This window comes from Rhinolophus sinicus, chromosome 9 (assembly GCF_057876585.1).
Source record: "Rhinolophus sinicus isolate RSI-liver-muscle chromosome 9, RSI-T2T, whole genome shotgun sequence".
Taxonomy (NCBI): Eukaryota; Metazoa; Chordata; class Mammalia; order Chiroptera; family Rhinolophidae; genus Rhinolophus; species Rhinolophus sinicus.
The window spans coordinates 40,603,737-40,624,296 of record NC_142509.1 but is presented as its reverse complement, the minus strand read 5'-3'; the positions used below and the strand labels follow the sequence as shown (position 1 = coordinate 40,624,296).

At 45.6% G+C, this 20,560-nt stretch overlaps 3 protein-coding genes across 8 annotated transcripts in view; 2 read left to right on the top strand and 1 right to left on the bottom strand.

Moving 5' to 3' along the window:
* The first annotated feature begins 2 nt into the window (after positions 1-2).
* On the top strand, positions 3-7,722 carry ZNF891 (zinc finger protein 891). The gene is given in 3 exon segments (XM_088801120.1): positions 3-207; positions 4,021-4,507; positions 4,510-7,722. Coding segments are annotated over 2 exon segments (1,623 nt in total). The 5' UTR covers positions 3-207; positions 4,021-4,132; the 3' UTR covers positions 5,758-7,722.
* Positions 7,723-11,697: 3,975 nt separating this feature from the next.
* Positions 11,698-19,158, bottom strand: ZNF140 (zinc finger protein 140). 6 transcript variants are annotated; one of them, XM_074321269.2, is made up of 6 exons: positions 19,029-19,158; positions 18,638-18,691; positions 16,908-17,034; positions 16,560-16,655; positions 16,266-16,452; positions 11,698-13,569 (listed from the first exon to the last, which is right to left on the bottom strand). In XM_074321269.2, exons 3-6 carry the CDS (start codon positions 16,926-16,928, stop codon positions 12,404-12,406), a joined length of 1,470 nt encoding a protein of 489 aa, XP_074177370.2. In that variant the 5' UTR covers positions 16,929-17,034; positions 18,638-18,691; positions 19,029-19,158; the 3' UTR covers positions 11,698-12,403. The 6 variants fall into 6 exon arrangements, with proteins under 6 accessions (XP_074177370.2, XP_019604287.3, XP_019604286.3 ...); XM_019748728.3 differs by lacking the exon at positions 16,266-16,452 and having other exon boundaries at positions 19,029-19,152; XM_019748727.3 differs by lacking the exon at positions 16,266-16,452 and having other exon boundaries at positions 16,560-16,658; positions 19,029-19,120.
* The window catches only part of LOC109456442 (uncharacterized), a 10,742-nt gene continuing 8,826 nt past the window's right edge, over positions 18,645-20,560 (top strand). Inside the window, exons 1-2 of the mRNA XM_088801123.1 lie at positions 18,645-19,334; positions 20,252-20,459. Of these exons, the coding sequence (XP_088657249.1) occupies positions 18,645-19,334; positions 20,252-20,257 (696 nt within the window). The 3' untranslated portion in view covers positions 20,258-20,459. The remainder of the gene's footprint in view (positions 19,335-20,251; positions 20,460-20,560) is intronic.

The following is a 20,560-nucleotide window of genomic DNA, read 5'->3' as shown; positions in this document are numbered from 1 at the left end:
CCTCCGCGACGCGGCGCGAGAGCTCCTGGGAAATGTAGTTCCGGCGCTGCGCTGAGCGGGGCGACCGAGCGTGGGGGCTCCGAGCCCCGCCTTCCTCCTGGCGGCTTCGGGGCCCCGGGCCGCCGCCGTCCGCCCCGCGCCGCTCCCCGCCCCGCTCTCGCCGAGGCCGGGGTGTTCCGACGCCGAGAGGCAGGTGCCCGAGGACGGGTGAGCGCGATGGAGCCCGTAGAGACTGAGGAGACGCGGCGAGGGGAGCAGTCACTACGTTCTGCTGTGTGCGGGGCGGGCCCTGCCGCGAGAGCAGCCGGGGAGCCGGGGTGCGGAGCCGGGAGCCGGGGCTGCGGGGCCGGGGCGCCGGGCGCGTGGGGGCGGGAGGCGGCGGTCGCGGAGGGCCCTACCCGAGGCTGCGTCCGCGGAGCCCCGATCGCGGGGACCAGGCGGCGAGCAGGGGAACTGGGCGCGTCCCCGCCGCAGGCTGGTGCCGGCTGTCGGGAGGCGGCGGCTCTAAGTGGGAGCAGCGGGGCGTCCTGGGTGCGCTTCGTGCTTTGCCCCGGAGCTTTTCCTGACGCCCTTAATGTCTTAATCAATTTATGGTTGGATCACAGCAATACGGCTTCTCTATGCAAACCTTAAATTGAGAGACCTTAAATTGTGTGAAGGTTATTTGGACCATGAGTCGAAGAAAAAAAAAGTTTTTGTAAAGCATTTATGAGATAACAAAAATTTAAACACTGCCTATATATTTAGTATTAAGGAATTAGGGCTAATTTAGTAGGTGTGATAATATCCTGGTGATGATTTTCGAAGGGTTCTTATCATTGAGAAATAAATTCTGAAATACTTATAAATAATATGTCATTTCCAGATATGGTTCAAAATAGAGGGATGGGTACAAGAGTGTTCATTATACTATTACATTGTAGTAACAATAGTGATTTTTCTGCTTTTCAGCCAGTCTTGAATTCCTGATTAAACCCTGCTTGAGTGTGATATGACAGTATTACTTTAATAGAAGGTCGTATTCAATTTATTAATATTTTACTTAGGACTTTTTCAGTGCTCAGAATTATGATTGCACTTTAATCTTCATTCTTTGTACTATACTGAACAGATTTCACAAGTCTCATTAATAACTTGGGAAGCACAGCTTTCTTCTTCTATTCTGTAAAATAGTTTTCCCTTGAAAGTTTTGGGCTCAAACTCTAGGTGTAGATATTTTACTTCTTGGACATCTCTCTCTTTAAAACAAACAAACAAAAAAACCTTATTTATTTTAAGTGTGTTTTTCCAGGACCCATCAGCTCCAAGTCATATAGTTGTTTCAATCTAGTTATGGAGGGCACAGCTAACAGTGGCCCATGTTAAGAGCACCGCGCTCTGACCATCTGAGCTAACCAGCTGCCCCGATATTTTACTTATGATTCAATTTTTTAATGGTAGTTGATTAGTTTAGGTTTTGTAGTTCTTACTGAGTCAATTTTGAACACTTAAATTTTTCTAGAAAATTATTCATCTCATCTGAATTTTTAAATGTGCTTGCATGAAGTTGTTTGTGCTATTCTTTCATAGTGATTTTTAAAATCACCGCTGTAATTGTATTTTTTTAGCCTACTATTTATCTGGGCCATCTTTTTTTCCTTGATTAACCCTGCAAGATATGTACAGTAATCTTTTCAAAGAAGCAGATTTTGGTTGTTTTTGTGATCTCTTATTTTTGTCTTATGTCTTTGTATTTTGGTTTTCAGTTAATTTTCTCTGTCAATGTTTAAATTTACTTTGTTGTTATTTTTCTGCTTCTTGATTTGATTGCTATTTTCTCTGTAATTTTTTTACTGCCCAAGAAATGTATATATACAGTTTTTAAAGTCTAATAGTAATAATAAAGGCTACTAATAAAAACAGGAGGCTCCTGTTTCTTCTTGGTGGTAAGGACTTTGAAATTTTTAAGCAGTTCTGGCTTTGAACTGTCTTCAGTATCTTTTTTAATTCATCGGTTTGTGACATTTTTTAAGTTTCTTACTGTGTTTAATGAGAGTTTTTACTGTTAACACCCTTCCTTCCTGTATGACAATGTAATTATATTGCAAGTATTGTAGTGTAGTTGTCTTACAAATTGTGGTTAAATTCATGATCAGTGTTTTATCCTCATAACTATGTAAATAGTCTTTACTGCTGAACGATAAGTTCCTTTTCTACAAATTTTACTTTTTCTGTTTCTAATCATTGCCTTTTCTTCCTCATTTGCTTGTTTTCCTTAAGCCTATGTAAAATGCCTCTCAATTCCTTTTTCCTCAAGGTGAAAACCCATCATATAATCTTAAACCATTTTCTCGTCTCCTGAACACGTAACCCAGGAGCCTCCCAAACTCCTGCAGTCTAGACTGATCAGATTCCTTAGGCATCAGCCCACTGGCACACTGGGACTTCCCTTTACCCTCATCCATTTTCTCCCTCATCTCTGTGTTGGATGTCATATTTCCTGAAACACCTTTAGTCCCTTTTTAGTGGATTATAATGTTAGTACCTTCAGACAAATCTATTTCTATGTTACATACACTAAACGAACAGAGTTATATACATTTCTGGTGTAGAGACATAAAATATACCTGTCTCAATTAAAATGCCAATTCTGTATTTTTTTTTTAACAGGACTTTATTGGGGAACAGTGTGTACTTCCAGGACTTTTTTCCAAGTCAAGTTGTTGTCCTTTCAATCTTAGTTGTGGAGGGTGCCGTTCAGCTTCAAGTTGTTGTCCTTTCAGTCTTAGTTGTGGAGGGCGCAGCTCAGCTCCAGGTCCAGTTGCCGTTGCTAGTTTCAGGGGGTGCAGCCCACCATCCTTTGCGGAGTCTAACCGGCAACCTTGTGGTTGAGAGGACGCGCTCCAACCAACTGAGCCATCCAGGAGCTCAGTGGCAGCTCAGCTTAAGGTGCCGTGTTCAATCTTAGTTGCAGGGGGCACTGCCCACCATCCCTTGTGGGAGTCGAGGAATCGAACTGGCAACCTTGTGGTTGAGAGCCCACTGGCCCATGTGGGAATCGAACCGGCAGCCTTCAGAATTAGGAGCATGGAGCTCTAACCGCCTGAGCCACCAGGCCGGCCCCCAATTCTGTAATTTTGTCCATTAAAACAACGCCTTTGAAGTATGATACCGAGGGAGAAGGCTTGCATTTAAAGGTAAACATGTAATCTTCAAAAAGTGAGACCAGTAAAAGTATCAGCCTAATAAATTATTGCATGATTTGCTGAGATCCTGAAAGCCTAAGCATTTCCTTTTTGAAGTCACACTATGTGCTCATTGTGTTGTTTTTCCTTTTCTATTAAAGCCATTATAAGAATGATACAGGAAAGTACTCTGCCATCTAATACTGTTAGGCCTCACTCCTGAGGCTTGGAGCATAGTTCATGCTTCTATGTTAATCCTGCTCAAGTGTTACCTGGACCAACTTATCCTAAGGAAATAAGGACTTAGCAGGGAAAGAGTACATTGGAGGTAATCAAATTAACGGTTGTTTCAAAGTCACATGTCTGCCTCTGACAACTCCAGTAAAGTTCCTATGTGAGGTAGCAGCCAAATCATCATGTGTGAGGTTATTCAGGTAAACACCAAGTTATATGCAGAACAGAGAAATTTACCTAAAACAGCTGTGTTTAGCAGGAAGATTATTTTTTCATTCCAAAAAGTTAACTAAAAAAGTAGCAAACTATGCATGAAATTTAATTCAACAACCATGTCTTTTTTGACTGGTTGTCTTTAGCTTTAATTTCTTTTTAATAATGCATGCTCTTTCCACCCAGGGCTGAGAAGTTGTCTGCAGGTGAAGCCAGTACAAATAACCAAGGTAACAGTTCTAGAAGGTGGCCGAGGATGACTATACTGCACATCATTACATATCCCAGTAAAGATTTAGCTGATCAGCCCTTGATGGGAGGTAGGGGGAGGGCATACAGTTTTTACGTTGCCTTCAGGAGGCCTCGTTTCCACCTTTCTTCTTTTATCTGAATCTGCCTCTGCCTACAGGGATGACGCCCAGTGAAATATTCCCTTGTTCTGATTGGATGAGAGAAATAAGAAAAGAAATACCCTGATCTATCTTCCTATTGTGTGGGCACATGTCACTCACACTCTCAAGATGGCAGAGACTGACCTGTCCCCACTACGGGCTCTGACTGTACAGGACTCTGCCTGCTTCTGTGTGAGAAATACTGAAGAGGAAAGGATGGTGGCTGGATTTCCAGCCACCTGCCTCCAGGGACCAATGACCTTTAAAGATGTGGCTGTGGAGTTCACACAGGAAGAGTGGGTGATGCTGGATTCTGCTCAGAGAAGTGTATACAGAGATGTGATGCTGGAGAACTATATGACTCTCACCACAGTGGAACGTCAGTTATGCAAGCCTCCTGTGTACTCCCTGCTGGGTCAAGAAGAGATGATACCGAGGCAAAGAATTCCTCAAGGCACCTGTCCAGACTGGGGGACTCAAATTAAAACCAAAGAATCAACTCCTATGTGGAATATTTTTTTGGGAAAAAGCATCCAATGGAATTAAAAGTGGTAAGGTTCATGATGGATGAGTGGTCTCCCACATTAAGAGAAGAGTGGGCAGGCCATAAGATCAGAAAACAGCACAAGATCTCAGAGGGTAATTTGAGGCAAGTCACATTTACCCAGAAGAAAACAGCATATCAGGAGAGATTCTGTGACTGGTGTGAATTCGAGGAAAACTCTAAAATTAGATCAAAACTTGGTTTTTCAAAGAGAGTTTCTACCAGGAAACACTGCCATAAATGTTCCTTAGATGGTGGGTGTTTGAAGTGTAATTAAATCCTAAACAATCACGAGGGAAACTCTCTAAGTGAGAAGCTCTGTGGAAATTGTGAATACGATAGAGCTCTGTGGCATCTTGAAAGAACTCAGACAGCACAGAAAGAGCATGTATGCTGCAAACATGGTGTAAAACATAGCATGCTCCCTCTGCAGAACCACCTTCACACAATGGGAAATTCCTATGAATGTAACAAAAACAAAACTCTTTGTCATCGATCATCCCTTAAGCGACAGCAGCAGCTTCCTACTGGAGAGAAACATGAGTGGACACAGTGTGGGAAAACCTTTGGGATTTCTGATTTCACTTTGCACCAGAGAAATCACCTGGGTGAGAAACAGTATGCATGTCAGGAATGTGGGAAAGTCTTCAGTGATTCCTCAACTCTAAGGAGACATATGCGAACTCACACTGGTGAGAAGCCCTATGAGTGTCCTCAGTGAGGAAGAACATTCAGTCAGAAAACATCTCTTAGGGCTCACGTGAGAACTCACACTGGAGAGAAACCGTATGAGAGTTCTCACTGTGGAAAGTCTTTCGGCACCAGTTCCTACCTTACAGTGCACAAGAGAACACACACCGGGGAGAAACTCTATGAGTGCAGTGACTGTGGGAAAGCCTTCAACACAAGCTCTCGCCTTAAAGTTCAAAAGAAAATAAACACTGGAGATAATCTTTATGAAGGCAGCGACTGTGGGAAAGTTTTCAGTGGCCTCTCATCCCTTAGAATGCATGTGCGAACTCACACTGGAGAGAAACTTTACGAGTGCAACGAATGTAGGAAAACCTTCAGTGTTTCCTTTTCCCTTAGGAGACATGTGCGAACTCACACTGGAGAAAAGCCCTACGAGTGCCCGCAGTGTGGAAGAGCCTTCAGTCAGAGCGCTTCACTTATACACAAGAGAACTCATACTGCGCGAGAATCCCTGTAAGTGTTTGGAGTGTGGAATCACCTTCTCCATTGTTTCAGATGTATCCCAAGCTCTCTTTTTCAGTCTTCTCTAAAATAAGCATTGAAGGCTAAAAATAGTCCTCTAAACACTCCTTTAGCTATATAACATATTGGTCTATGTTAGTTTAATTCTAAATACCTAACATTAAGACTTTTTTGATCCATAGCTGTTTAGAATTAAGTATCTGTAACATGTGAGGTTCCGTTTTCAGATGATTGATTTCTAAGTTAACGGCAGTACGTTCCGTTCCGAGTGTCATGGGGGTTTTCTGGCCAGGTGTGGCAGATACAGCCAGTGGCCAAGTAAACAAGCTCCTCCTTCCCTGCTGATGACGCTGTTTGAGTTCACAATACCAGAGTCTAGTTACAGAGCTTCTCAGCCAAGTGTCGCCATCTCCCTCATTCCTGAGCAATCGGACAGTGTCACTAGGGACAGACCTGGTCTTTTCTTTTTGCCTTTCTGCCTTCCCCATTCTCCCTGTGGCTTTTCCATTCTTGGAGCTGAAGGAGCCATCTTGTGACGGTGGGAATGACAACCGTGCCTAAGGATGAGGTAGTAGGAAGAGTCTTCAGAGCCATCTGTAAATGGCTGGGCCAGCTCTGCACTGCTTGTAGCTGGACATCTTTTCATGAGAAAAGTAAGCTTCCTGGTTTTCTTAAAGGCAGTATGTGAATGCAATCAATATAGAAACCTTGTTTAGGAGAAAAGGATCGCGAAGCCCTGCAGAGTTAAACATTTTATGTTGGACGTACACATTTGGTCTTTGCGTGAGTCATCGTCAGTGGTGCTCAGAAGGGTGGTTCCGCTGGGTTGCAGTTGGGATTTAGGTACCATTTTTTAATGAATTACCCTGTAATTGCTTTAACAACATTTTTCACAACTTCACAGTATTGCCTGTTTAATTATGTATCTTCCACTCAAAACCATGTGCCCAGCTTTAGTAAGGTGGGAACTTTGTCTAAATTGTTCAGTGTTTTATTCCAAGTACTTGGCCCATAGTAAGTGTTCACATAAACATTTAAGGTTTTCAGTAAACTTTTTTACTTAGTATTTCAGTGGCAGCTTAACTTAAAAGAAGGGTTGGGTTGTAAGTGACTATATAGGCAAAATTTGCATGGAACCAAAATTTCTTTTCTCTGAGCACTAGAGCCACTCTCAGCATGAGGAGCTCTTCCACCATGACAGACACACGGAAACTAGGACGGTTACGAGAACCGCAGTCTGTTTAATCATGTTCCCTCCTCCCATACCCTCTTCTCCTCTGTCACAAGTTCATCGCTCCTATGTGGGCAATGCCCAGGGGCTGCCTCGTTGTGTGTCACATTAGAGGCACGCGATGACTCAGCTTGGGGGAGGGTGCAGTGTCCTCCTCTTGGCTTCCAATAGAAGCATTGATCAGAACAGCCTTTCCTGGCAACAGGGAAGCAATGTGGCTCCAAAGGGAGAGGATTCCTAATCTTTAACCTCACAGGCTTTTCTGAGCTTTAAAAAAAAGCTCTTCATTCAAGCATGCATAAGGAACAGTACTCATCTCAGTGTCATGCTCTAGTGAAAACCTGGAAAATTCCCAATAACAGCTAATTGTTTTTTTAAGTTATGTATGTCTGAAAAATGGAATTGAATGAGTCATTAAAATATAGTTATATATTTATTGATATGTGGGGATATATTCACTACATCATGATTTTTAAATACAATTACAAAATATCAAAGTATGACTATGTTTTTATTACTATATATATTGTAAATATGGATGTGTATGCCTTGAAAATATGCTGGATGTATATGAAAATGACATCGGTGGTTATTTCTGAGTATACTTCTTTCTTTCACCTATGTGCTAATTTTTCTAATTTACATAGTAAACAGAGCTAAGTTGTGTATTTTTTAAATTAAACAATTCAATCATGAACTTCTTAATATCAAAAGTATGCTTTTTAATATTTCCAGAGTTGTAAAGTAAATCAGTTTGCTTATGCTGTTGTTGGATGTGTAGATCCCTTCCCATTTATAAAGATATATATATATATATATATATATATATATATATATATATATATACACACACACACACACACATATAGATATAGATATATACGTGTATATGTATTTTTTTTTTACATTTTTAACCCCCCTTTTCTATCTCCAACTTTTTAAAGGTGAACTACTTGGAAGTATTGCCAAGGGGCATGGGCTCTTTTTAGGCTCCATGGGGGAAGGGGGTGGAGGGACAGCAAAGAGCTGAGGAGAACAGCAGGAGCAAAGTCCTCATTCAGACCTCAGCATATTTGTTTGGGGAAAAATAGCCCAGTAACTGGAAAACCTTAGGCAAAGGCTGAGGACAGGCGTATATGGAACCAGGTTGGGAGGTCAGTAGATCAGAAGGGACCTTACCAGCTGTGGCACGAGTTTACATTTTATTTGAAGACCTATGAGGTACTCACTCTTCAGGGATCTTTCATGAGAGTGAAATTATTTTAGAAAGGTCACACTGGCTGTTGTAAAAAAAAATCCTGGGGAAACAGTTTAGGAGGCTATTGTGGTTTGTGTGCAGTGACAGAAAACAATCTTTTCCTTCCCACAGATTTCTTTGAAGACAAGAGACAATTTTTAACACAGAAATGAAATTCACAGATCGATAAATGTCATGATTGAAACTCACCTGTAATTTGAGAAATGCATGTTGTGCAGATGTCATGTTCACAAGAAGCACAGGGTCTCCTACCTGTGAGTCTCCTTTCCTCTGGAGACAGTTTGAGGGGCTGATCACCTCAGTCCAATCACGGATGGAGCTGTGTTGCTTTTGTAGCATGACTCAGTTTACCTCTATTTAGCCTTTGTATTTTGGACACGATGCCCCCAAGGCATTAATTCTGAGGCTTGTTGGGGCAAGTCTCCTTAACATCCTGCCCCATGCAGCTTCAGATTTTGCCAAATGGCTTGAGGAGGGCTGGCCGTTATTTCAGGCAGTTACCCTTTCCTGGTGGGTTTTCAGTCCTCAGTACCACACACTTTGCCTTTTGAAACGTAGTCTAGCCCCCCAGCCTTCTACCCAGCTCGAAAACTCAGCATATGTCCCATGAGCGAGAACCACCTGTGCATTTGAGGCTTCTCACCTTTCCTTTTTCCCCCTCCTTCCACTCCCCCCTCACTCCAGTTCAAGCCGTTGTTTCTCAGTCTAGTTGTGTAGGACGCAGCTCCCTGGCCCATGCTGGTGTTATGAGCCTTGCGCTCCCCCCGGCTGAGGCAGTCGGTCGCTAGTCATTGATCGGCCGCTCAGAGCAGCTCATGGCTGGGAGCAGCTCACGCTGACCTCCGGCTGCTCACGGCAGCCCAGCTCCAGAGAGAGCTGTTGTTCACAATCTTAGCTGTAGAGGGCGCAGCTCACTGGCCCGTGTGGGAATCGAACTGGCGACTTCAGCGTTAGGAGCACAGCGCTCCAACCACCTGAGCCACTGGGCTGGCCCCTCTCTCACATTTCTAATCTGCCACTTCAACCTCAGGTGACCCTTAAAACTTTTTACCCCAGAGAAGACCCTTTCCTGGGCTCAGCCCAAGCTTCAGCCCACATCCAAAATCAGGAAATGCTTACAAGGGGGAAAAGAACAGCTTGTGGTGAACAGGTCACCTGAGGATGGTCCCCTGTGGAAGTTTCCACCATCTAGTCCTCATTCCTTCCACGGCGCTATGATGCCTATAAAACTATTTTGAAATTTATCTGCTTGCTACCACCATACTGCATCCTATCTAGAAGCGGACTTTTTGAAGATATTATAAACAGTTAAACTCTACCTCATAATAACAACACTGCATGCAGTTGAAGGAATAACCATAAAAACAGCTGTAACTGTAGACAGCTGCATCTAGGAGTGTGCCAGTGTTCACTGTTCAGTGGTCACTCAGCTGTACACTGTTACGAGACTCACTCAAGATAAATTCAGTTCAACTCAGACAAGGTTACATATGGAGTCACATCACAGGCAAGGCACCATGTTGTGTGAAAGATTCCCTACTGTGTGCTCCTGTAAAGGGCAAGAGTAAGGTGCCTTTACAGTGTATGCATGAGTAACCATAACAGAGTAATAGATACTGTAACTGTCCCTGTATGTTTCCCACACACCAAATGAGCAAACCTAGGAGTCACACTGTACAGATCTGGCATCTCCAGTGGGCGTTTACCTGTTGAGATGGTCACACTGTATCTCACAAATTGTACCCAAAGTATTACACAAGTCATTCAAAGTACACTCTTCCATCTCAGCGTGTATGGCTGTTACTGATTTTCACCTTGAAAAGACGGGCAACATTTTGTCTCCTGCCTCTGCGAAGCACCCCAGCTCATAACAAAAGGTGTGTTAAGTATAGAAAGATGTAACACATTTATTATGTGCTAAAAGTAAGGGAAGGAAAGCAACCTTCACCTGGCAGTGACAAAACACACTGTCTGAATGAAAACATCCACAACATGCTTGCTGCTTTCCACTGACGAGTGTCCTGACATCTTTTATTGTATAACCTAGGAATTGCCTATTATTTTAATTAAAAATAATATACTTATTTTCTGAAATATCTTACCACAGATCAATGCAAGGTCTTTTTGGATGAGTTACATACTTCAGAGTGACGTTACATGAAGGGAGTTTTAGAGGAAAGTTCTAACTTTTCATAAAATGATTCAGGTACTATATTCCTGAGCTGGACTACCTGTAAGGCACTTCTGGCCTGACTGCCCCTCATTTACCTGGTCACAGGCCTCTTGTCACTTTTTTCTCCATGTCTCTTTCCCTTGTTCCAGCAAGGAGGTCAGGTTTGGTTTAGAAATAGAAAGTTCTGCTTACAAGAGGGAGAAAATGGATACTTCAAAATATTAGTTTTCTGAGATCCAGACCTGATCTCTTAGGGAAGCTGTGACAAGAACAGGAGCAGGAGGAAACTGCTGACCACTTCCCACTCCTAACGAATTTTCCACCATTTCCTCAAGAACATGGAACAGGACGTCAGGCCATTGAGCGCCCACCCCGGTGTCTCCTATGGAGACAGCAGAGATAACCATTTTCAGATTCTGAATTCAGAGGAACGGCAACCTCCTCAGACCGTGTTCCCATAGCTGTCCATCATTACATCCCATGTCAAGTCTTTTGGGCATGGTCCAGTCAGCCCCATTCCTCCTGAGGGCAGACTGTGGCCACATCCCTGAATGGGACAAATCTCTGAAGTGACGGATACATTCTTGTTCACCACAGACCTGCCCACATGATGCGACGGGAAGTAACACTGCTGAGAATACTGGGGAAGGGAAGAGCTGGACAGCAGTGCTGGCAGTTTGAGGCTTTAGGCAATCCTACAAGAGTAATTATTAGCCAGCAGCTATGTTTTCTCTCACGCCACATCGAGTGGGAAAGAAAAATGCTGCGTCTCATTGTGTGAAAGACTTACATGTACACGAAGAAAATAAACGAGGCTCTTATTCAAGTACTAAATTGCACGTTACATATACTAGATGCAAAGAAGTTCTCAAGAGAGGTGGTCACATGCTTCCAAGATAATGTAAACCTTTAATTGGAACATTAGAAAGGGGGCAGGTGTCCATGAAAAGCAAACATCTGATTGATTTTGACAAATATGTGCTTAAAAAAGAAATATTCTCACTAAATGGAGCACCAGGAAAACTGCCTTGGCATTTCCTGTGGTCGACCTTATTCACACTTATTTCAGACAGGAAGCCATGTCCAGGCAGATTCAAGGGTGAACATGAGCATAACCTTAAATGGAAGGTCTGAAAGCTAAAACCTGGGACACCTAAGGTTTCTCTTGTTACGTCTGTTTCCACAAAAGCACAGATCTCTGCACTGACGTCGACACTGGTAGCTGCAGTTTCAGAATCATGTACGCTGTGGGAAAAACTCAAGTGCACATTAATTTACTCTCAGTCAAAAGATTTATTCATAGCTTTCTTTACTGAATTTGCTTTTCAAAATAAAGGCCAAAACAAATATCCCCTGCTAAAAAATAACGCCCACACTGATTCCCCCAGTATGACTTGTGGGAACTCTAAGATTTCCCCACACGCATTACAACAGTACTGTGTTCCACGTATAATTCTATAGGTTTAAAGTGTGCAGAAGGTCAACCTATATCCAGCTCATTTACAGGGTTTTTCTCCTTAGAAGAGTATTCTAAAATCCAATAAATAATGCATGGCACACGAAGGCATTCCCAAATCACTGTTTGAAGACTTTGCTTCATCCTGAATTTTCTGTGTCCAGGAAAGAGCGCCCTTCCCCATGTGTCCTGTCTTACTTGAGATGGCAGATGCAGAGGGAGAGCTGATCTCTAATTAGCAGCTTTCTCGCATGTGTGGGGCATGTATTCGTGTCCGGGCAGGAGGTTTTACACGTGGAGTAAGGAATCCTCCCAGGTGAACGGTCTTCTCCACACAACTGACCTCATATTTTGGCATCACGAAGAGAAGGAGCGGCTTGAATGGCTTTCCCACATATTCCCGGTGTTTTTCTCCAGGATGCTGAACAAGTATGGGTCACACTTCTTCACAGTTCAGCACCTTCACATAAGGCTCTGAAGTAAGAATAAGGCATTAGCTGCTACTATTGTTACCTGTACATTCTCAGGTTTTCTCTGCAGTGTGAACCCCCTGGTGTTCCGTAAGGAATGGGTGGTGATTAAACACATTTTCATACTCACAGGGGCTCACTAGAGAGTGTGTTCTCTGATGCTTGGCAAGGTTTGAGCTCCAGCTGAAGGACTTATTGCACACCTTACACACGTAGGGCTTCTCCCCAGTGTGAGTTATCTGGTGCAGGATGAGGGAGAAGCTCCGACTAAAGGCTCTGTCACACTCAGTGCACGCGTACGGCTTTTCTCCACTGTGAATTTTCCTGTGCTGTACAAGCGATGCGTGCCATCTGAAAACTTTACCACACTCGTCACACTCATGCAGCTTCTCTCCAGTGTGAATTCTCTGATGCTTCATAAGAAATGAGTGGCAACGGAAGGCTCTCCTACATTCATCGCATTCGTAGGGGGTTTTGGTGGTGTGGGTGCTCTGATGGCGCGTGAGGTGTGAAGACCGGCGAAAGGCCTTCCCACATTCCATGCACTCATACGGCTTCTCCCCAGTGTGTGTGATCTGGTGGCGAATGAGCTCGGAGCCACTGCTGAAGGCTTTCCCACATCTCCTGCACACATACTGTTTCTTCCCGATGTGGATTCTCTGATGTCGGGTGAGGTTGGAGGCACGGCTAAAGGCCTTTCCGCATTCAGGACACTTGTAGGGCTTCTCCCCGGTGTGTGTTCGCTGATGTTCAATAAGAAACGAAAGGTAACTGAACGTTTTACTACAGTCTTTACACTCATGGGGTTTCTTCCCGGTATGTGTCATCTGATGTTTCACAAGGTTCGAGATCTGGCTGAAGGTCTTGCCACATTCCTTACATATGTAGGGCTTCTCTCCCGTGTGAGTTCTCTGATGTAACACGAGGGAAAAGCGCCGACTGAACGTTTTCCCACAATCACCACATCCATAGGGCCGCTCCACGGAGCTGATGCTATGTTGAGACAAGGCTTCCTGAGGAGACACTGTCACCTGCCTGACACAGGCCTGATTTCTCTGCAGCATCTCAGTAACACCCTCGCATTTCCAGCCTCCTTTACAACTGGAATGCCCAGGGCCTTGGATCAGAATTCTCTCCTTTATCAAATACTGGGGTGAGTCATCTTCATGTGTGATATTTTGGGGAGAAAACTCTCTGATCTTACCATTTGACTCCGAAACTGAAAAAACAAAGCAAATGTTTATTTTTTTTTTCTGTATTAAAAGTCATTCTTCCCTTGTTAATGAGAGAATTACATTGAAAAAAAATCTTAGCAGTTCATGGCTTGCATGACTTTGAAATCAAAGCAAAAGACATCAAACAGAGGAGAAATTTTGGTGAATAGAGAGAAAGATTAAATAGAAGTAACCAAAAGTGAGTCAAAAATAGAAATATGAGGAGGAAAAGGAATTAGGAAGGATAGGTTGTTAGTCTTCCTCACCTCCATTTAAACTTTATTTGCTGCCAGAATGAAGTGAAAATGAAAATTTCATAATGCTGCCCACCAACCACAAGCACAACCATCAGACTGCTCACTCGGGGGCTTTGGAACATGACAGTGACTTATTCTACATAAACAGATGAAAGGCTTCCTGAAAACCACCTTGTGTGATCCTCACTCTACTTTCCAAACTTCTATTGGAGCTCAACTGTGGTCTAACAATCTTTCTATCAGATGCTTTACAAAGACAAACATAGGCTTTTCTCCTGGCTAAATTTTAGGAGGGACTTTATCATTCCTTTCTGAACAGAATTTTATAATATGAAGGTTTTTAAAAATATATATAACTTGGGTGGCCAGATGGTTCAGTTGGTTAGAGCACGAGCTCTGAACAACAGGGTTGCTGGTTCGATTCCCATGTGGGCCAGTGAGCTGCGCCCTCCACAACTAGATTGAAGACAATGAGCTGCCGCTGAGCTTCTGGAGGGACAGCTGGATGGCTCAGTTAGTTAGAGCGCGAGCTCTCAACAACAAGGTTGCCAGTTCAATTTCCGCATGGGATGGTGGGCTGTACCCCCTGCAACTGAGATTGAAAACGGCGACTGGACTTGGAGCTGAGCTGCGCCCTCCACAACTAGACTGAAGGATGACGACTTGGAGCTGATGGGCCCTGCAGAAACACACTGTTCCCCAATATTCCCCAATTAAAAAATATATATATATACATCTATATCTATCTATCTATCCACCTATAGATAGATATTCTCTCACACCCTTATTATTAGGAAATATGTAGGGAGTGAAAGGCCATGATGTGGACAACTTATGCTCAAGTGTTTCCAGGGGAAAAAATCATATACCAAATGACAAAACAAATGGGGCAAAAACTTCACAATAGGTGAATGTAAGGACATTTGAGTACTCTCAGTACTATTCTTGCAACTTTAAAATTATTTCCAAATTATACATTACAAATATCATTTTTCTCTAACACACTTTGACATTTATTTTGTTCGGGGGGGAATGCTATCTCCTATTATCACTGACTGTAAGCTTCTAGGGAAAAATAAATATTTCTTTAATACTTATCTAAGCAATAAACCAAGATCTATACCCATATGGCAGGCACATAAAAATGAAAGGTTAGGCTAGGGGATGCAGTGAAGTAGCTGTTAAGAAAACAATTGTTTCAATAAAGGGAAAATCTTAAATCACTCTCCTCGTTCTGTAAACCAATCCCACATCTACTGAGTAACTCACTAAGAACCTTGGGGATATAAACTGAATAATTCTCTTCAAGAGCTAAGAATAGAAAAAGGGAGACTAGAGGACACAGAAGAAAACAACTAGCGCTATAAGAAACAAAAGCACATTATATTTAGAGTAAAAAGTGTATCAAAGATCAGAGACGAGACGTAAAAATCCACTGCAACAGATAAAGAATGCCTTTGATAGGCTCACGCGCAATCTGGATTTGCCTGAGGGACAAGTCTCTGTGCTAGAGGATAATATCTCAATGGAAACTTCCAAAAGTGGAAAGCAAAGAGAAATAAGATGAAGAAAACTAGAAAACCAAGAACTGTGGGATAACCACAAATATGTCGACCAGGGCTCATGGGTTGTAACACAGGTACCCAAGGTGTGGGCTGTTTACAGTAGGGGGGTGGGGGAATATGGGTATATGGGAACTCTACTTTTCAGTCAGTTTGGCTGTGAACTTAAAACTGCTTTAAAAAAGAAAAGTTTATTAATTAAAAAACACTGCAGTATTTGCAGGGAAGAACCAATCAAGAAATGTTTAGGATGTTTATATTGCTACAATAAAGCTTCAAAGATAAATATACAAATTCACTAGCATTCTTGGAGAAATGCAATAAAACTTGTTAGAAAACACATTAAGAAAGCGTTTGCTTAAGAATAAATTGCACAACGGGCATACAGGCATTTTATACAGTTTTAAGAAGCCTAAATTCGTATTTCAGCTCAAGCTCAGCGTCATCTGGGAGCTTGTTAAAATGCATCCTCTACTCACACCACGTGCATCTCACACTAACTCATCGCTTTTCTCCAAAGCCAGTTCCCTCCTGTTTTTCATGTTCCTGTTACCGCTGTGCCTCTACAATTACCCAGGCCTGAAACACCCACGGGAAATGCCTTTTTCCTCATTGCTAAACTGCCCATCTGAGGAAGGCGACCAAAGTCATTTACAGACCCATTTTATCTCGCTAGGCCACGGCTGCCTTGATGTTTATTACACTTTTGAATGCCTTCTACTCTCAGTAGCACTGAAGGAAAGATCTGAAGATTAAAACTCAATAAATATTGTTAAGAGAATACATGAGAGAATGAGGAAGCCCATCAATGAACTAAAGAGTCGTGATTCAATCTTCCCAAGTTGGTCAAATAGGACAGCACTATAAAGAAAAAACACATACCTTTCAATTTAGGCAACAGAAACATCGATTTCAAGAAAGAAAGGGAGGGGAAATCCAAAGGACTGACATTCAGACCCCAGACAGAGTGAGAAAGGGAGGAGAGCCTGTGAGGAGTGGAGGAGAGGCAGACCGCCAGGTGGTGCCATGTGGAGCTCTGGGCAAGACTCGGTCTCTGCATCTCTTGCATCTTTTAGGAAAAACATTGCAACCAACATACAAACATGTGCTGCTTTCTCACTGACTAGTTGGGTGATTGTGTACAAAATTTTCCCCACCAGCATCTAACTCGCTCACCTGAAAACAGGTCTCTTCTCCCATCTCCTCTCTGCAGCCAGGGCTCTTTTCTTTGCTCCAACAAGGAGACCACATCTGGCTTAGAAATGGTAAGACCTGCTTGCAGAAAATGAAATAAATTCAAAATCGGTCCTTGAATCCTCAGAAAAGAGAGACCATTAAAAGCAATGTCAATGTAAATATGAAAGACGTCTCAAGATTAGGTGGAGTCATGATCCCCATCTTAACACAGGTTAAAAATAAAATAACCCACCTCCCTTGGGAATATTCGGCCAGATGACCAATCAAGATTCACAACAGCCACACTAATGGTCCAGTGCTGACTGAGGCAAGACGAAGAAGACTTACCCAGTGAGACCAGGTGGTCATAGTTCTCCAGCATCACATGTCGGTACAGGTCCCTCTGAGCCGGCTGAAGCCACTCCCACTCCTCCTGGGAGAAGTCTACGGCCACATCTCTGAAAGTTACCGAGCCCTGAAATGACACGCAGCACCTATGCTCCGAAAGGCCCAGATCCAGGAGTGAAATGAGTCCCACTGTGGAGGGTGGGCAGTGTGTACACATAGTGGAATGGGAATTTTCAGTATTCTGCGTCATTATTAAGAGTATAACTAAGAACTCAGCTGTTCTGTTTTGTTGTGTGATGAAAAAAGGAGAAAAAAATGTGTGGAATGTGCCCTAAGACAATTTCCAATCCTGTGAAAGGTAAAGGATCACACATGTGAACAGCATGAATTTCTGCCTGTGGTTGTAAATACAGCACTTTGTAAACAGTCCAGGCAATTCCTGTGTGTTTAACAGGCAATGAATGTTTTCCTTACTACCAGCCTATGTTAACATGATTTGGCAAGAATGACTTCATAGTAACAACTGGCTGCAGCAGAGAGCAGCAGCACCCTAGAAATGAGGCAAATACTCTCAAGTGTATCGCATTCCTGAAGACACAGCTGTGGCAGCTAGAGGCAATTTTAGCTGTGTCACAAGGAGGGTAAGCAGTAATGTACAAGGACCCCCCCCACGAGGAAATGTCACGCCTGCAGATGGACCGTAGAGCATCTCCCTCCAGATTCGGAGAACAAGTCCCTGTTGACCGCCTGGTTTGCACCACTTGAGCGATCCATGGAACAGTTAGGCATCGAAAGGAATTCTAAAAGGGCCCAAACTGGTAGCAGCTACAAATGTATGGCAGGGTTCTATTTTAGTTAAAAACATTTTGTAAGTGATAAAAGATTATTGACTGAGAAGGGACCTGTTTCCCTGAGCCAACAGTGGGATTTGCAGCCCAGGTAGAAACTGGACTCCCCAGCAAAAGTTGGAGAGCCCCTGGGTTTCGAGAGAAGCATGACAAAAAGGACAGAGAAGTGGAACTAAAAACAGCGACGAATTTGGACTAGCTTTCTTCTTCCCCACCTTTGTGAAGCACAACTGCCAGCCAGGCATTTAGCCACGACAGAAACAAAAACGGTCAGTGTTCTTTGCTAAATAAAGTTAAGGTCAAGTCTGAAAATGAGCTCTGTGAGTTTGGCGATTTTGTTTCACTCACTGCTGCGTCCCCAGGACCCAGGACGGGTCACGCATTGCAGCCACTAGAAGGGGCTATTAAAACACACTGCAGAACCCCACACCAGTTTCTGGTTCAGGAGGTTTGGGGCAGGGCTCCTGAACATACATTTCTAGTACATTCTCAGCTGATGCCGACCCTGCTGGTCCGGGGATCCACTCTGACACCACTGGTAAAAGTGCGGAAAGCGGATGCTCAACAACAGGGAGCAGCGCAGGGCAGCTGGAGCAAGACACAGCGCAGCGCCTCTCGCCGGGACACCAGCGGAAGCGCAGGCGGCGCCGTGGCTGGCGCCCGGCCTCCAACCCCGAACACACCCGCCGGTCAGAACCGCACATCGCAGCCGCTGCGGGCCAGCCCCTCACATCCTGCTGGGAACAAGCGCCTGCAGGGGGCGACCCGGAGGGTCCCGGGGTTCTGCCCGCATACGTTTCAGCACCGAGACAAGCCCATGTTCCCAAGCACGTACTGAACTCACAGCCTCATTTAGGAAGAAGAAAGGAAACACCAGCTTACCTGCGACATGGCTCCCGCGCGCGGCGAGGAGACCTGGACGGTGAGCCGGGCGAGCTGGCAGGAGAGGAGGAGGGGCCCTGAGCCCGACGAACGGCCGGGTCCCCGCACTGGGAGACCGTCGCCCCGCAGCCACCGGCCGCGTCACACGGGGACAGGGACCCCAGAAGTGCCGGGGCGCCCGGGGGAACTCCCTTCCTGCCACGGCGTGGGCTCCGGGGAGCCTGGCCTGGCCTACAGCCCCGGCACCTCCCGCTTTAACGGGGGTCACGGGCCGGCGCGCTTCCTTGGCGATTTGGCAGGTCGGGCGCACTGTCCGGAGATCCGGACCGAGTCATCGGCTGGGCCGCCCGGCGGGGATCCCAGTGAGGGCGGGGTGGGCCGCTTTACCTACCTCCGAATTCTCGGCGCTGCATCCAGGGTCCCCGCTGCAGCGACCCGGCCCGCGGAGCAGGCCGCGGGCCCCACACAGCTGTGCTTCCCAGGATTCACCGGGGCTCGGCGCGCGTGGGAAGAAGGCTCCCCCTCACACACTACAACTCCCAGAAAGACCCGCGCGCACAGCACGCGCGCAGGGACCGCGAAGCCTCACACAACTACACTTCCCAGGATCCACCAGGGCCTCACCACGCCAGAGAGGAAAGCTTCCCCTCAGACACTACGACTCCCAGGGAGCCCCGCGCTCACAGCGCCAGAGAAGGTGAGCCTCAGACCCCTGCACTTCCAACATCCACCGGGGCCTCACTGCGCGTGGGAGTCACTTTCCCCCGTACACACTACAACTCCCAGAGAGCCTCGCGCGCACCGCGCTGGAGATGGCGGGCATCAGACTACACTCCCCACGGCCCACCGACCACCGGGGCCTCACTGCGCGTGGGAGGGAGGATCCCCCTCGGATCCCCCGCCTCACGCCCACCGCGCCAGAGCCTGAGACTGCAGGCCTCAGACAATTAGTTCCCAAAACCGACTGCAGCGCCAGCACTTCCGTGAAAGCCCTCCAGCTTCGCATAATTGTCGTGACCAGAATCTCCCGCCGAGGAGGACCGCGACTCCTGGAGACCCTCCGTGGAGTAGCCCCGGCGGCCATGGCTCCCGCCCAGCCGAGTCGTGGTGCTGTGTCCCCATTGCTACCACCGGTAGCAATGACCCTCCAGCGACTTTGTGCCCTTGATCCCCAAAGGTGACACTTCTCACTGCAGGCGACACAGCAAGCCCTTAATTACTTATAAGCTACAGATTTGACGTGGGAACTGTGCTCCCGTGTCCAGACCAGCAGATCGAAGGGGAGCGCGGCCTTTGAAGGGCCATTGGCGGCAGGGCTGATGTTACACAGCAGTGCGGGAGGAGTTCGAGTGGATTGGGGTGATTCGTCTGGGTCCTGGGGATTTCCTCGCCGGGTTGTGACGGTAAATGGGCAGATACAGCAAGTCGGGTCCGCCAAGGGCACGGTGACCAGGGCTCGGGCGTGAGGGTCCGGGTCATACCACCAGGTGAGCCACTGATGTCAGTGGAGGTGGTAACGGGGAAGAATCTGGAAGGGATAACGTGAGAAAACAACCGCGACAACCAGGGTCTCTGCTTGGTCCTAACAACCTTTCTTTTTTTTCGTCTCCCCAGAGATAACTAATATTGGGAACGTGGATCTAAACAGTGCGAGGGTCGGACTGTGTATTCAGAGATGCATCATCCAGATCCCTCTTCAAGGAAGGACCTGCTGCCCAGCAGCGTCAGCAGACCACTTCCTGGCAGCTTTCCCAGAGGTGGCCTCTGCTGAAAAGAGCTGTTTCCCCTGAGGTTCCTCCCTTCCCAGGGCAGCCTGCCTCAGGTAAGTGAGCACCTCAGGGCTGTCAGTGCCTGGCCGTCCCGGACACGGGACACTAGTGAATACCTGCTTGAGAGCCCCCTAACTGGCTTGGCCAGGATTTC